We start from the raw sequence: 16544 nt of genomic DNA on the forward strand, positions 1-16544 counted from the left end.
TATGGTGGCAAGAGGAGGACACACCCAGTATTAGGTAGGTGGTCATAATGTTTTTAATAGACAGTGTAGTTCCTTATTACGAACTATTTATTCAGTGGGGAACCCCAGTTGTGTTCATAAGGCTTCAATTCTATTATACTTACACCATAATTATGCTTCAGTTCTATTATATTTACTCCATATTCCTACTCCATAATTAAAAAGCACTATAAATATATTTTAACCAACTGATTTATTATTCACTCAAAAGAAAAAAAAAGCAACAAATGAATTTCACTATCACAGTGCAGCCCTTCACCAGCATTAGCAATATGAGACTTGATGCATTGAAAATAATGGACAATTCAGCTAGAGACAAAGAATTAGTGGAAGCAGTGTTCCTTGACCATGTGTGTGTAATGGGGATATGGTGATTTCATCCATGATCATCTCCTCTAGCAACAGGGCTGAAGTACTAATAATTTTTGCTCCGATATTGTAAAGGGATTCTACAGATTTCTTGAATAATTATTCATAACTTTTACATGATGATTGGGACTTCACTAACAAGCATTAATTAGTCATACAACTTTGGCCTAAAATAGGATGATTATATGGCCAACTTTATGCAAATAAGCTTTCAGGAATGTAAGTGTCCTCTTATATACTATTTGAAGGTAAATATCTTTTGTTCAACAGCCATATGAAGAGATGTTTTATTTAATAAAAATGTTAAATTTTTTTGCTACTCCTTCGTTCATCTTCTCAGAATATTCCAAATTATAATGAAACTATTTTTTCTAAGGTGCAAAATATTCTTTTATGTATTTCAATTCATAAATGTGCTCTTCTATTGAATTCAATGTGTTAATTTTAGTTTATTTTTCCAATCAAAATTATATTTAAATACTCTATCAACTCATCAGATCTGATATTTTATCATCTTGTTTAATACACAGAACACTGGAACCCTCATATCTGTACCTCAATTTCATATTCTTTCTACTTCTAAGAAAGCAGCTCCCAAAGTTTTATGGCCAGTTATCCCCAGTCTCTTTGAAGGAGTCATAGGTCCCTCCCCCACTAATGCCATAAAGAAAATACAACATTGCCACATGACAGATTTTTCATTTTAATAAGAAAAAATAATGTATTTGAGATGAAGAAACAGTACAGCCAATCAAATGAAGCTTTAAGCTTGCTTTTGCCAAATGACAATGCACTTAATACATGGTGCCACCTTTACCAGAGCAGAGTGAAGACTATCTATTACTACAACTTGTTGCACAATTACTTTTGATGTATACCACTGCAAAGAAACTGCTCTCACAGATATGAGCAGATCCAAAAGGCAAGAGGATACAACTTGCTGTATCACTTGTGTTTAGGTACATATTCATGATCACACAGAACTCAGAAATTTTCTTAATCTGAAGGTATCTTTGAGTGAAGAAACACTGATTAGTTCAAAGAACTCTTTTGATCTGGTGGCATGTTTCACATGTTTTTGAGTCTCTCTATGCTCTGAATTATATGTTCTTGTATGATACAAAGCTGTTTTGATGTCATTGCGTGTTTATTTGTGGACCCATGAAAATCGCTTCATGGAGCCAATTTTAAACTAGTCTTCAATGTTCCTATCTTTTAGTATGTATAATCAGTGCTTTTTGTAAAAAAAAAAAAAAAAAAAAAGTGCCCAGTACTCATTCTCTGCATTTTCAAGAAAAAGTGAAAATTAAAAAGATATGAAAAGTAAACTAAAAAATTATTTCCTGATACGTAATGTTTAGTAGTAATGTTTTTGGAATAAGAACATCGGTAACTGCACTATGAACAAAACATGGTGCAATGGCACTAACCTGTTCACTACTGAATTTTAGTGTACATTGATCATTAAAAAAATTTCCACAACTGTCAAAACATTTCTTGTATTTTCAGGAACATTTTCTTCACACCGCAGGCCTCGACGAAGTTTCAAAAGCTGCCAGCATTTCATGTTTAGAAGGTTTAATACCTTCATTATCATTTTCCTTCTCTTGTCATCAATATTGTCACTAGTTCTTAAATTTGAATTTTTTCTACTTTTCTTTCTAAACTACCCAAAATGTCGGAGTCATTTGGATATTCAGGTACTTTGACCATGTGATATGGAAAATCTACGGAAAAGTGTGGATGACTCACTTCTGCAAAACGACAGATGATTATTTGTCATGGTAGAAGAAAATCACTCTCCCCTAATTCTCACACAGGGTGCTTACAGTAGCAGGTTGATCAGAGCCCATTGTCCACATCGGGAAAACCCCTTGATCTGCTCACTGTTGACCAGAGTGACTTCTCGGTATGTGGGACAGGTGGTCGGATAGGTTTTAAAGGTACCACTAAGTTGTAGAATGGTAATCCCTTTAGCTTACTTAATTTGGGCCTAGCAGCAGCACTAATTGCCTGAAGGCCAGAAGTGTGAAAATGCTTACAAAGTTAGATCTCTTATAATCCATTTGTTATATGAAAATTCTCTGCTCAATGGAAACCATTTTAAATGTAATTACCAAGGGAAATTCAAAAAAAATTGCTATAAAGGAGTTCATTAAACAGAGGTCTGACTGAGTAATTTAAAATTCTAAAAATGGTTATAAAGTTTTATTTAGCGAATGTCTTAACAATAAAGAGTGAAAATGCAAATTTAGTTAAATAACTTTAAGCTTATTTGAATAGTAAGTAAACATATGAAAAAAATTTATTGAATATTACAAATTTTGACATGTATGCATCCAAATGTCACACGTCACTCTTAATAAAGGTGCCGGTACCGCACCATTGCGTACTGTCCCAAAAAAAAAAGCACTGTATATAATTCTATTTTTGACTCAATGTTTTTAATCTTTTGCCTTACTTTTTTGTTTCACTTTCATTCTTAGTTTCAATAACTATTAAAAATATATAATACAGTGGGTTCTGCTTATTAAAAATCACACTGGGAACCTGAAAATTGATTCAGTTATCAAGAATTTTTTTTTTGTAAAGCTAATGTTGGAAATAAACTTATTTTTTATTTACAGTACAAATAATTATAAATTTAATAAATCATATACATTAAATTAATTCGAAAATATACTTAATACAAGTATATATAATAAAATAAAAATAATAAACATTAATAAAAAAATAAAAATTAATAAAACTAATAAAAATTATGAAAACATACAGTATATTATACATAATATGTAAAATTTCAATACAACATGCAATGTTAAAAATAAAAAAAAATTGATTAATTAATTTAAAAGCAATCTAAAGCTGACTAAATCGTGTTTATTTCATGATTAAATCAGATTTTCTTCATGATTTATACACTATGGTGTATACATCATAGCACATTTTTGAATGTTTTATGACATAAGTTACAATACCCACTATCAGAGATGCAAACTGATGGAACCAAACTGCACCCATTTTTCTGAACTGTGAACCAAACCGAAACCACTGAACACATTTTTTGTTCTGAATCTCAAACCAAACCAAAATCTCTCATAATATAATTTTAAGTATTTTTTACCAACCGTATGTTGAAATGACAAAATAAAACGAAAGCCAAAATTTTGATAACTTGATAATTAAGCTTACAAATAAATTACTATTTACAGTGGATATAAAACAAACAATTAAAATTGTTTGTTTTATATCCACTGTAAGAGTATTTTATTTTAAGTATTTTAAGTATTTTATATCCACTGTACTGTTGAGAAAGAAGGCAGAGCCTTCGAAAGCTTCAGTTATTTTATCGCTTTTAACCTGGTATATTTTATTGTATTTTATGATACTTCATTTGTTTTACAGGTATTTTATCGCTTTTAACCTGGTATATTTTATTATATTTTATGATATTTTAATTGTTTGTTTTATATCCACTGTAAATAGTAATTTATTGTAAGCTTAATTATAAAGTTATCAAAATTTTGGCTTTCATTTTATTTTGTCATTTCAACATATGGTTGGTGAAAAATACTTAAAATTATATTATGAATATACCCAACCCCAGAGGCCTATTTGGACAAAATCTCTCATATTGTGGCGTTATACTTCATAGCTGTTTTGTCATCATCACATCACCAGGGTACCCACTGAAGGAGGGCCAAATAGCCCTGAGACGGTCACCAGGGGAGCCTGATGCTGCCCGGAAGTTCCAAGAATAGGTAACAACAGTCTTCTCTACTGGGGAAGCATTGCCTATTTGAGGAGTTTGAGTTTTTTTAAGTGGTGTGAGTTGAAGGAGTTACTGTCCCTTTCATTCTTCTACACCGTTTCTTTTCCTCTTCCATTCCTACTATTACTTTTCCTCTACTTCTTTGCTTTTCTAAGTCTAACAGGGGCAAGTGGATAGTCGAGTTATTATCCCACACATATACAAACAAACCTTGAAATGGTGCCATCTGGGTGGTGATGCCCACTGAGAATAAGTAACAGTAGTCTTCTCTGCTAGAGAAGCATTACTTATTCGAAGTAGTGCAATATCATGGCAACTTGTTGTGAATGAGATATAACTAAAACGATGCAATCTTTAGCTTGCATCGTATTTTGAATTTGAATTTAGAATTGCTGCATACTAATATGCTGCATTTGCACAAACTTGTGCGTTATTCAATTTTTTTAATTGATTATTCGATTTTTATATTTATTATTATTGAATTTTTTAATGAATTTTTATTTAATATTGAATTTTTAATCAATTTTTATTTATTATTATTCAATTTTTAATATTCAATTTTTAGTTTTAGAGAAAAATAGGTGTGAAGGAATCTATGTATTTATCACTTTTTTGTGGCAAATAAGCTCAGAAAACATCAATAATGTAGCCCCGCTTCTAATCAAAGATTATGCACTCTTATTTACTGTTAAGTGCTGCATAATATTTAAGAAATAAAGGATATTCTAAGTAATTTAATGATAATGTTTTTGTTCATTTTATGTACATACTTTGGTAGTTTTTGATTGGAACATTTGGCATACGTCACTTTTATTGAGTTGTTACAACAACTTGTTAGCATGTCTCTTAAATATTATTTTTGTAACAGTTTAAAAATAAATATTTATTTCTGTTTTTCTCTCCCTCAGATAACAATGAATGGCAACAGAAAAGGGCATCCTGTCCACGAAAAATTTCATTATAATAGTGACATGGACAAGAGTAAATGTACTGTTTGTAAAATGGACTTGAAGGGAAAACATTCCGAAAACTTACTGAGACATTTAAAAAGAAAGCATGTTGCTGATTATGAGGATGTTTTAAAAAAGAAAGCAAAAAATAGTCTCCACAGCTACCTACTATTACAAAATTTGTTACATCTAATGTTAGAAAAACCATATCTAACTATATTCTCTGCTTGAAGACTAAAATTACTGGATCAAATTGTAATGGGACTTGGTAGTAAACTTCGGATAAATCATCAAAATATTCAAGATGAGGTAAGTAGACGAGCTAATCATTCGCATAAAGAACTTACAGCTGTTTCGAAGGGCAGATTATCATCTTTTTTGGTAACCTCTCTCTCGCTACGAGAAGTAAATTTGATGGAAAGTGAGACTTTTTTTTAGTTTGTATGTATCTGGACTCCAGGTACCAAATATTACTAGATAATATCTAAAAACGGAAAGCTAAGGAACATTTATGTGACATTTATGATAGCTTGTGCCAGCTACAGTCTACAGGAAAAATTCCTGAAACAAAAAGTTCGGATGAAATTGCACATATTACTGTAATGGGTGAAACCATGGATGACATCGAAAAGCTGTTATTTGAAAAGAAATGAAAAAGAGACAGATAGTGGAAATAAAGAAATTTGACTTAATGGCTCATCTGAACTATTTTGACGATATTGAAAGGTTACCAATAAAAACAAGCATATTAGGATATTGGAAAGCAAAATAGTTTAGTCGCCCAGAGCTTTATCAGCTAGCCAAAGTAATCTTCGCAGTTCCTGCCACACAAGCAAGTGTAGAAAGATGCTTTTCGACATTAAAGACCATTTTGGCTGATGAGGAGTTGTTTAGGCTCAAGGTTAATGGAGGACATTTTATTTTTAAAATTAAATAATTAATTTGTTGTTTTTAAGATTTCATGATCAATTTTCAAAGTAAAATTATTTTGATACATTAATTCCTTATGTCCATTATCTAAGTAACTAATATTTCGCTTGTAATTTATGTTTGTTTCTTCTGTTCTTAAAGTTTTATTGTAATTATTTTCTTTCCAAATTAAATGTTCTCTTGTATACATTGATGACTACTGAATACGAGAAGAGATTAATATTCAGAGTTAATGTTTTTGTAATTTCTGCTCCTTTTTCAATCAGATTTAAAAAGATTAACATGTGATTTTATTACTTGCCAAATATATTACTAATATAATTTACTTTTATTTAAAATAAGATTTTATCATAATATTTATTATAATGTGATATTATTACTATCATTAATGATACTAAGAAACTATATGAATTATTTCAGATATACTTGACTGAACCGAACCACAAACCGAATAAAACCACTGGTCAAAATCGCCTTTTGAACCAGACTGCGAATTGAACCACTTGAGAAATTTTTGAACCAAAAACGAACCAATTTTTGAACCAATAAGAAAAATGTTGTCATTAACATACAATTTATTTGAGTTTCTGTAAAGTAAGGAAATTGATCTTACTGAAGCCTTGCAGAGGATAAATAATATTTTGGAAATCTTGTGGTATGAGAGACGAACCACACAAACATTTTAATAACATTTATGTGAAAGCAAAAACCTTTGCAGAAAGCATGAACATCAGTGAACAATGAGAAGTTTAGGCAACAGATTCCAATCTCAAAAAAATACTATTGTTTCACTACAGTGTGTTCTGAAATTTTGGAGGCAAAACCATGATTATGTTTCAATAGAGCCTGCAGTGAAATTTTATGGATCATGAAAATGTAGTGGAAAGTGAATTGCAGTTATGGTATACTAAATGGAAGCAAGAAAACTGTAACCTTCCCAAAACTGTACTAGAAAGCTTAGCATAGTGTGACAAGCAACTGGTTCCAAATATTTATATTCTTTTAAAATTGTTAGCAGTTCTCTCTGTATCCACTGCAACTGTGGATACAACTGTATCCACTGCAACTGAAAGAAGCCTTTCAAGCCTTCATAAGATAAAATCTTATTTCAGGGATACAACATTGGAAAATAGGTTGAATGGAATGGCTCTCTGCTTTCTATTCACAGAGACTTCTATGTGACTGATGATGAAGTGATAGAAAACTTTGCAAGTATGCCAAAGATAGTGAATCTATAGAATACTTATTACAAAGTTAAGTTTTTGTTCTGTATGGACTAAATGTAGCAAGGGGATTTTAAAATAACTTGTAATATTTTATAAAAAAAAGATTTTAAAACATAAACTTTAAAATAAATCATTTATTTAATCCATTTGTGCTGTAAAAATGAAAAAACAAATTTGGCCCCAATTTAAAATTTCTAGAAATTTAACTTGAAATCCAAATTTTTCATATTAATAAAAACTGAGTTAACATCTTCATTTGTAATATATTTTGTTTTTAATTTTTGTAGTATATTCTTTGTTTGTTCGCAGTACATTTTTAATACAAGTATATATAGCATGGCCGGAAAAAACATTACCACTGATATGGGAAAATTTTTCATTTGTGGATCACCAAATTGTTTAAAAATTAATATTCTTGAGTTTCTTGAGATAATGTTTACGCATGTTAGAAATTAAAAGTACAGGTACACAAATAATTATTTTTCCATATAATCAGTAACATTTTTTTCCAGCCATGCTGTATGTCACAAGTTATAGACCATTTAATTCAAACTAGCATAGAAATGTACCATACATACTAAAATATGATCCCTATAGGAACTCTTAGCACCTTGACCCATCCAAAATAAAATCCTATTTATATATATATATATATATATAGTGGAGATAAATGTTCACACACACACACACACACACACACACACACACACACACACACACACACACACACACACACACACACACACACACACACACTGTTTTTTTTTTTTATTTATCTGTGGCAGCATTCCCCTTTCCAGTCTTTCATTTGTTCAGTAAAACTCCATTCATTTTACTTTCCTTTAAAGGTCTTATTATACCACAATAATAAGACCTTTAAAGAAAAATCTAGTTTCCAAACTTTGGAGTCTGAAACTTCTCAGCCATTCTGTATAAGAATGTTGATTAGCACTCTCACAAATCTTTCTAGAAGCTCTGTGTTTCTTTGCATGTTGCCTCCAGACCCGAAACATTCTAAATACCATCTCACCATTGTCCTATATAAAGGGACAATGACATCCCTTTCCCTACTTACGAAGATCCTATACATCATAGACAAACCAAACTGTAGTCCATAATCAAGATGCTCTCCAGTATAATTCAGAAGCCAATGGAGAGTTAACACTTCCACTGATACAACAACTATCTCAAACATTGCACACATAGGGATGAAATTTTGCTACCTACAATGCAGCCTGTTCCATTCTAATGGCTGACTGCCTGTAAAAAACTGGATCAACGAGTACACAAGTATGATTTTTCGTGCTTTCTCCACAACATGCTTTAATTTATCATGTTTTTTTTATAGAACTTACCTGTAATATGTCATATCATAACTATATACAATCCTTACCATCAGGTTTGTAACGTAAGGTGCACTCCCGGCCACCTTTGCAGCTCCTCAGTCTGTTCAACTGTTGTCGCAATTCTTCTAGTATGCCATAGTCAAGATCATATACTGCATTTCTGAGCTAAAAAAAGACAACTGCTTATTCTTTTTTTGAAACTTAAAGTATATACCATAAAAAAGTAATATATTATACAAAGGGAAAATGATGGATTATATTAATTATTAACAAAAATGTGACACACACATATGTATGTGTACTTTAAAGTAGGAAAGAAAGTAATTTTGGAGTGCACTGATTTACTGTCTGAGGCAAAGGAGTTTGCCTCAACTGTAAAGTTACTAAATACCCTAGTACTGCATTCAAATAAGCAGTAATACATTTTGGTTTTAGGAAGTGGTATTTCACTGTTAAGTAATGCACTTTTTATGTGAGAAGTAACATGTTACATAGTGAAAGCCTCACAGTTTCAGAGTTTAATGCCTTGTAAAAGGCATTAAACTAATGAAAGGCATTAGTCTGCTAATAGCAACCCAAGTTTTGATGTGGTGTATCTTTAAATAAAGAATTTAGAATTAGAACTGAATTAGTTACACAAGTACTGCTATATTATGAGTCTATATGCATGTATATACACTCGTAAGCCTAAACATTATGACCACCTACCTAAAAGCTTGTTGGGCCACCTTTTGCCATGATAACCAGTTGCACCCATAATGGCACCAACTCCATTAGACTACAGAAAGTGTCTTTGGGTATTCTGAACCAGCTGGACAGAAGAATGTCCAGGAGTTCAGCAATGGAGTGGACTGGTGAATGTTGCATTCCACTGCATCTCATAAAATGTTCAATGGGATTGATGTTGGGAGAATTTCGTGCCCAGAGGAGCATACAAAATGCTTGGACATGATCCTCAAACCATTCCTGCACAATGCAGGCCTTGTGATGTGGGGAGTTGTCGTGTTGAAAGAGTCCAGTACCATCTAGGGCAAACCCACTGCCATCAATACTATGTGGGGCAAAACTTGGTCTGAAACATGCCAAAGTAGGATCTGGCAGTGAGGATGTGTTCAATGGGGATGAGGAACCCAGTAATGCCCATGAAAACATCCCCCAAACCATGATACCATGTTTTCATCCAATCATACAGTCCAGTTGCAGCTGCTCGCTGTCAAACACGTACCCATCCATTGGAGCTGGAACCCTCATTCATCAGATGAGGTGGCTCTTTTCGAATTGTCCAATATCCAGGAATAGTGCTCCCATGCCCACTGCAGGTAGTAGTAGTAGTAGTAGTGGCATGTGATGCAAGAAAGCAAATGTATGAGCTTATGCAGCATCAGCCAAAAAAAAAAAAAAAATCACACCATTCCCTCCAAATGCCTGTCCAGTTCCTCCTTAAATTTATTCAACCTATCAACTTCCACAACGACAGATGGAAGTTTGTTCCAGCAATTAACCACCTGCTGGCTAAAGGCAAATTTCCGCACATCTATTCTACATCTGTCTTTTCTTAATTTGAATTTATGCCCCCTTAGGTTCGTAATCTGAACAAGTGGAAGGATCCCATCAGAATTCAGTGTGCTCAACCCATTCAAGGCCTTATACACCTCAATCAGATCACCGCGCAGGTGCCTAGTCTCCAGCCACTGCAATTTGCAGAACTTAAGCCTCTCTTGGTAAGAGGATCCCTTCATTCCCCTCACCAGTCTTGTTGCCCTTCTCTGTACATGCTCAAGTAAATCTACATCCTTCCTAAAATGGGGCCTCCAGACCTGTACGCAGTACTCAAGGCGTGGCCTGACCATTGCCTTATACAGAGGGACAATCACCTCCTTTTCCCTGCTAGCAAAATTCCTATCATTGACAAAAACCCATGACCTGCCCTGGCAGCCTGTCTGCATTGCTCAGAAAACTTCATATCTGCCTGCACAATTACTCTCAGATCTTTTTCATTTTCTACCACCTTAAGTGTAGTACCAGTTGGTACGTTTCTCTGGGGTTACTTCTACCCATATGCAGTACTTTGCATTTGTCAAGGTTAAACTTCAGTTGCCACTTCTTAGCCCATCTGCCCAAATTATCCAGATCCTGTTGCAGTAGCACACTGCCATTACTGTCATTAACAACCCTGCCAACCTTTGTATCATCTGCAAACTACGACATTAGGCCTGATATACTTTCATCAATATCATTGATAAATATACAAAACAACAGTGAAAGGTGGCGGTGTTGATGAGGGTCAGGGAACATACATGAATAGGTCACTTACTCCGTAGGCCACAAGAACATTTGCTGGCTGGTGTGCTCAGAAATGTTTCTCTGTGTGCCCTGGTTGCAATCTGTCATTAACTGAGGGATCATGAGCAGCAATCTATTATCCTGGACAGCACCTCTACTATCAACCAGTGGTGGTTTCTTTGTTCCAGCACATTATAGTTGTGTGTCCCTCTTCAGACCCATTCCATCACACCTTCACTTCAGCAGTCCTCAAGCAGCCGACAATGCCTGCAGTTGCTGAGATGCTGCCCCCACCTACCTAGTGCTACAAATAATTTCCCATTCAAGTTCCTTCTTTTTGCCCATTGCACAGGCTTTGTACTGATGAACTGAAAGGCACTAGCCGTGCCACTATACAGGGTGTTTCAGTTAAACGTTTCAGAACTTCTAAGAGGGGTAGGGTACATCCTGACAACTCGAAATCATATAGCAATGTGGGGTCGGAAATGCTTTCCTGAAGCGGTGTTTTACACAGAAGCACCATAAAGAAAAGAGACCGTAAGTGAGAAATCGTTTTAATAATACATGAAAAGAAGCAAAAGGTACATGGATTAAAGTAAGTGTTCGAAGTTTCTTCCACGGGCTATAATGCACGCCTCACATCTCCGACGCATGGACATCCGAACATTCTGGAATACTCCAGGCGAATTTCGAATTTCTTGAACAAGAACGCCAAGTTAGTAGGATGGATGATTACACGAACGCAGAGTTAGCCGATATGCATTTGGCGTACGGGGCTGCAAATTGTAGTGGGCCAGCCGCACAGCGTTTGTACGCGGAACGATATCCGACGAGGCGTATTCCCAGTCATAATTTCTTTGCAAGACTGCACCAGAGGTTAGCTGAGAGAGGTTCATTTGAAAGAGCTGACAGAGTCGGGGTAAGAACAGCACGGACTCCAGCCGTCGAACAGAATGTGCTGCAGCATGTACAGGGGAATCCAAGAACGAGTACACGAAGTCTAGCAAAAGCAGTCGGGGTTTCCCATTGCAGCGTCTGGAGGATTCTCCGAGAACAAGACATGCATCCGTTTCACGTGCAGCGTGTCCAGACACAGCAACCGGAGGATTATGCACCTCGTATTGCTTTCGCACAGTGGTACCTTGGAAAATGTGCTACAAATCCCCTTTTTCCTGCTGAAGTGTTGTTTTCCGATGAGGCATCCTTCACAAGGGAAGGAATTTTCAACACGCATAACGACCATATCTGGGCGGTCGAGAACCCGCATGCAATACGACGTCGTGCAGCACAGATTCGATTTTCGGTCAATGTATGGGCCGGTATTATGGGAGATCACCTCATCAGACCTTACCTGTTACCGTGTCGTCTAACCGGACCTATCTACTTGATCTTTCTGCAGCAAGTATTGCCACAACTTTTGAATGCCACAAAATTTGAGAGATGAATAGATTTCTGCATCGACGCAACACACAATGTGGTTCCAACACGATGGAGCCCCTGCCCATTATAGCGGAGATGTTCGTAACTACCTGGATGTCACATTTGGTCAACAGTGGATTGGACGTGGTGGTCCCGTGCGTTAGCCTGCTCGGTCACCCGACCTATCATGTCTTGATTTTTATTTCTGGGGTCATATGAAATCGCTAGTTTATGACACCCCTGTTGATAATGCTGAGGAGCTGGTTGCAAGAATCGCAGTAGCTGCCGAAGAAATTCGAAATTCGCCTGGAGTATTCCAGAATGTTCGGATGTCCATGCGTCGGAGATGTGAGGCGTGCATTGTAGCCCGTGGAAGAAACTTCGAACACTTACTTTAATCCATGTACCTTTTGCTTCTTTTCATGTATTATTAAAACGATTTCTCACTTACGGTCTCTTTTCTTTATGGTGCTTCTGTGTACAACACCGCTTCAGGAAAGCATTTCCGACCCCACATTGCTATATGATTTCGAGTTGTCAGGATGTACCCTACCCCTCTTAGAAGTTCTGAAACGTTTAACTGAAACACCCTGTATGTGCTGCACCAGTTGGTAGTGTCACTCCTAGGTGCTATGGGATGAGTCCACTCATGGAAACAGGGGTGGTCATAATGTTTTAGCTCATGAGTTGATATACTTCTAAATGAAAAATTGTTTTACTACGTAATAATTACTTACTTGATATGGATCAACTTTGAGGTCATAATAAGTGATAAATCCTGTTATAAATTCACAATAAAGAAAATTGTGGGTGTCATTTATTGTCCTTAAACACCAGAATGTATTGTTATTTGAATTTTGACAAAAGCAAAATGGTCCATCTGAAAGAAAAAAATGAAACGAACCTTATATGATAAGCATATATTGTTTATATTTATAGTATATATGAATTTTAAATGTTAAAATTCAAACACTGCATAATAATGAACTATCATACTTTTTAAAGTATGATAGTTCATACTTTTTAAAGTATGATAGTACAAAAAATTATTCCCATATGACCAAAAAAACCAACATATTTTAATCAAGAAAATAAAAATAAAAAATTATAAAATAATTTAACTCACTAGTGTTAAATGCACATACCTATGAATTTACATAAATTTACACCACACATATACACCTAATTCTGTTTTTACACGATAGATACGTTCCTGAAAAATACGTGTAAAAAAAAATCGTGTAAAAAAAGACATTGTATTTATGGAAGGAAAGACGATTGGTTCCGGATCTAAAAAATCAGTAAAAATAATTAAAAAAAAACACATAAAAATATTCGTTTTAAGCTTATTATTTTATTTCAACAAAATACACATGTAATAATATGTAATGAAAATGTATTAAAGTAAATTTGTATGCATATTAAATGAAAAAAATTCTTCATGAACAAAAAAAATCTGTTTTACACATAACAAGATTTTATTTATTTTCACTTTCTGATAATAAACGGCGCATACATTTGCATACGACTGGAATATCACTAGAAATGTTGTGGACATGGTCTTCTTCCTCTATTATGAAATTCTTTCTGTGATCTCTTGAGCAAAATCAGCACGAGTCTCCTCTGGTGCTGATGTTTCACCGGTTTTTACGAACGAATTCAGTTATTAATCGTTGTGTTCGTGTTTTGGTTAGGCCGTTATATAATTCTCTGTAAGAGGCTGTCAACAACTTCAGTTCACGTTGAAACTTCCCAGCGCGTTCTTCATTAGGGTCATGTTTGACAAAATGATTACCTAATTTTCTGGCCAGTTCCAGACCTTCTTTTATTAAATCTGCATTTAGAACAGGATCATTTTCTTCATTATCACTACGTTCTGTGGGATAAGGGGTCCCAAGGACAACCTCTAATATTTCATCTTCGCTTAGGGCTTTGTCGGCTAACAATTCATCAATATCTTCAAACGATAGATCATCGAATCCTTCTCCACCAATTTTGTGTGCCATTGTAATGATGTTGGGAAATTCTGTCGTATTAGGGATGATGGGCTCTTTGCTTTTTACACATTGTGGCCAAACTGCTTTCCAACACGCATTTAAAGTTGCTGGTTTTAATTCAGTTAACGCTAATCCAACTTGATTGATACAATCCATAATTGAGAATTTCTTCCACACATTAATGACTGTTAGTGTTTCATCATTCAGTTTGTCCAAAACGTGTTGGAATGTTTGTTTTACGTAGTATGTTTTAATTGTCGCAATTATACCTTGGTCTAGCGGTTGTATCAAAGATGTAGTATTAGGTGGCAGAAATAAAATTTGTACGTTTGGGTGTTCCAAGACAGGATGGCCGGGTGCATTGTCAAGAAATCAGAAGAACTTTAAATTCGAGACCTTTCAAATTCATATAACATCTGACTTCTGGGGCGAAACATTTGTTGAACCATTCTGTAAAGAGAGCAGTGGTCACCCAGGCTTTCTTGTTTGACATCCAGTGAACAGGCAGTTTATTGATATCTACACCTTTCATTGAACGTGGGTTTAGGGCTCGATTTACCAGCAGTGGTTTCAACATACGATCTCCTGAAGCGTTGGAGGAAAATAACAAGGTCACACGTTCCTTAGCTACCTTAAAACCACCAGCAGTTTTCTGCGATTTGGCTACATACGTTCTGTTCGGCATTCGTTTCCAGAAGAAACCAGTTTCATCTGCATTCCACACTTGGTCAGGAGTGTATCCTCCATCTTCAATAATTTTTGCAAGTTCCTGCGGGAATACTTTAGTGGCCGATTCATCTGCAGATGCAGTTTCACCTTTAATTTTTATATTAGGAAGAGCATTCCTTTTAAGAAACCCTATCATCCAACCTGTACTCGCAGAAAATTCATACTTTCTGTTTAACTGAGATGAAGTGCTTGGCTCCTTTTCTTTAATCTGTCTGTAAATTCTTAGTGTTGTTTGCTTGATGGCATTTCCATCTACTGGTACTCTTTTTTGTGACTGATCTTCTATCCATATTACCAGAGCCTTTTCCATTTTTTCCTTGACAATATCTCTTGTATATGATGATGAATTAACACTTACTTTTGTTCCAGAACATACCGACTTCCTAATTGCAGCTTCATTTTTCTTAATAGTTCTTACGGTAGCTTCATGTACACCAAAATGCTTTCTTACAGACGTAGGCCATGTCCAGTTGCAAGACGATCTAAAATTTGAATTTTAAGTTCCAAAGAAATCGCTTTCCTTTTCATTTTGGTAATAGGCGAATTATTCGACATTATATAAGGGCTACCGAAAAATATCTCAGTTATAATTAATAAAAAAAGTATGAAAAATTTGTAAAGTTACAATTTATTGACTATCGGCAAAATTAATAAATTTATATGTGCACAAATTTCACTAAAGATTCTTTCACTTTGAAATAGAACTTACTACTAAATGTCTTTCGAAGATACAATGCACGAATACCGTAGATGTGCACCAAAATTCAATAAAAACGTTGATGATTCATAGATACCTAGACGTACACATTGGTAAACAAAAGCCCCCATTTCAAAACGCACACACTAGCTAATCTATCACACTAATAAATAGCTGATAATCACACTAATCTATTGGTGCGTGTAATATAGAAATGATACTAATATGCCACAAATAAAAAAAAAAAATTCTTAGAATTTAGGCAAAAAAAATTCATAGAAATCGTGTTAAATCAAAATGACTCGCGTAAAAAGAGAATGAAATATTTATTTTGAATTCGTGTTAAATCAAATTCGTGTAAAAAAAGTTCGTGCAAAAACAGAATTAGGTGTATATATTATGTGCTTTAACTCCTGTCTGCACAGTATTCTATATCCTCTTAATGTCCAAACCACATTAAATTTTTTAAGATTACTTGGAAGAATCATATGAATGGAACAAACTGTCAGACAGATGTGGGGGGGGGGGGAAGAGAAGGATAAAAATGAAAATAGCATTTTTGTTAAGGTCTGACCAAATTCAGTAAAAAGATTTAAATATGATGGGTATACACAATTCTACAGAAAAGTATAGTAGCAGAGATGAGAAAAATACATAAATAATAACACAGCAATGTTATCCTTGTTTTTTTATAATTCAAAGGTATTTTTTCCCATCATTACAGAAGTTTGCAAAAGATCTTAAACCTTTTAACAACACGCCAGGGATTCAATAAAAGGCAGAGGGC

At 34.6% G+C, this 16544-nt stretch overlaps 1 protein-coding gene across 3 annotated transcripts in view; it reads right to left on the minus strand.

Annotated features, from left to right (window-relative positions):
• Sulf1 (Extracellular sulfatase Sulf1) overlaps nt 1–16544 on the minus strand; it is a 242783-nt gene that overhangs the window by 17187 nt on the left and 209052 nt on the right. For all 3 annotated transcript variants that reach the window (XM_090386513.1, XM_090386512.1, XM_090386511.1), the window contains 2 exons: nt 13072–13214; nt 8680–8797 (listed from right to left, as the gene is read on the minus strand). In XM_090386513.1, the coding sequence (XP_090242639.1) occupies nt 8680–8797; nt 13072–13214 (261 nt within the window). The remainder of the gene's footprint in view (nt 1–8679; nt 8798–13071; nt 13215–16544) is intronic.

The sequence above is a fragment of the Mastigoproctus giganteus genome, chromosome 12 (genome assembly GCF_048544385.1).
Source record: "Mastigoproctus giganteus isolate SK-2022 chromosome 12, ASM4854438v1, whole genome shotgun sequence".
Classification (NCBI taxonomy): domain Eukaryota; kingdom Metazoa; phylum Arthropoda; class Arachnida; order Uropygi; family Thelyphonidae; genus Mastigoproctus; species Mastigoproctus giganteus.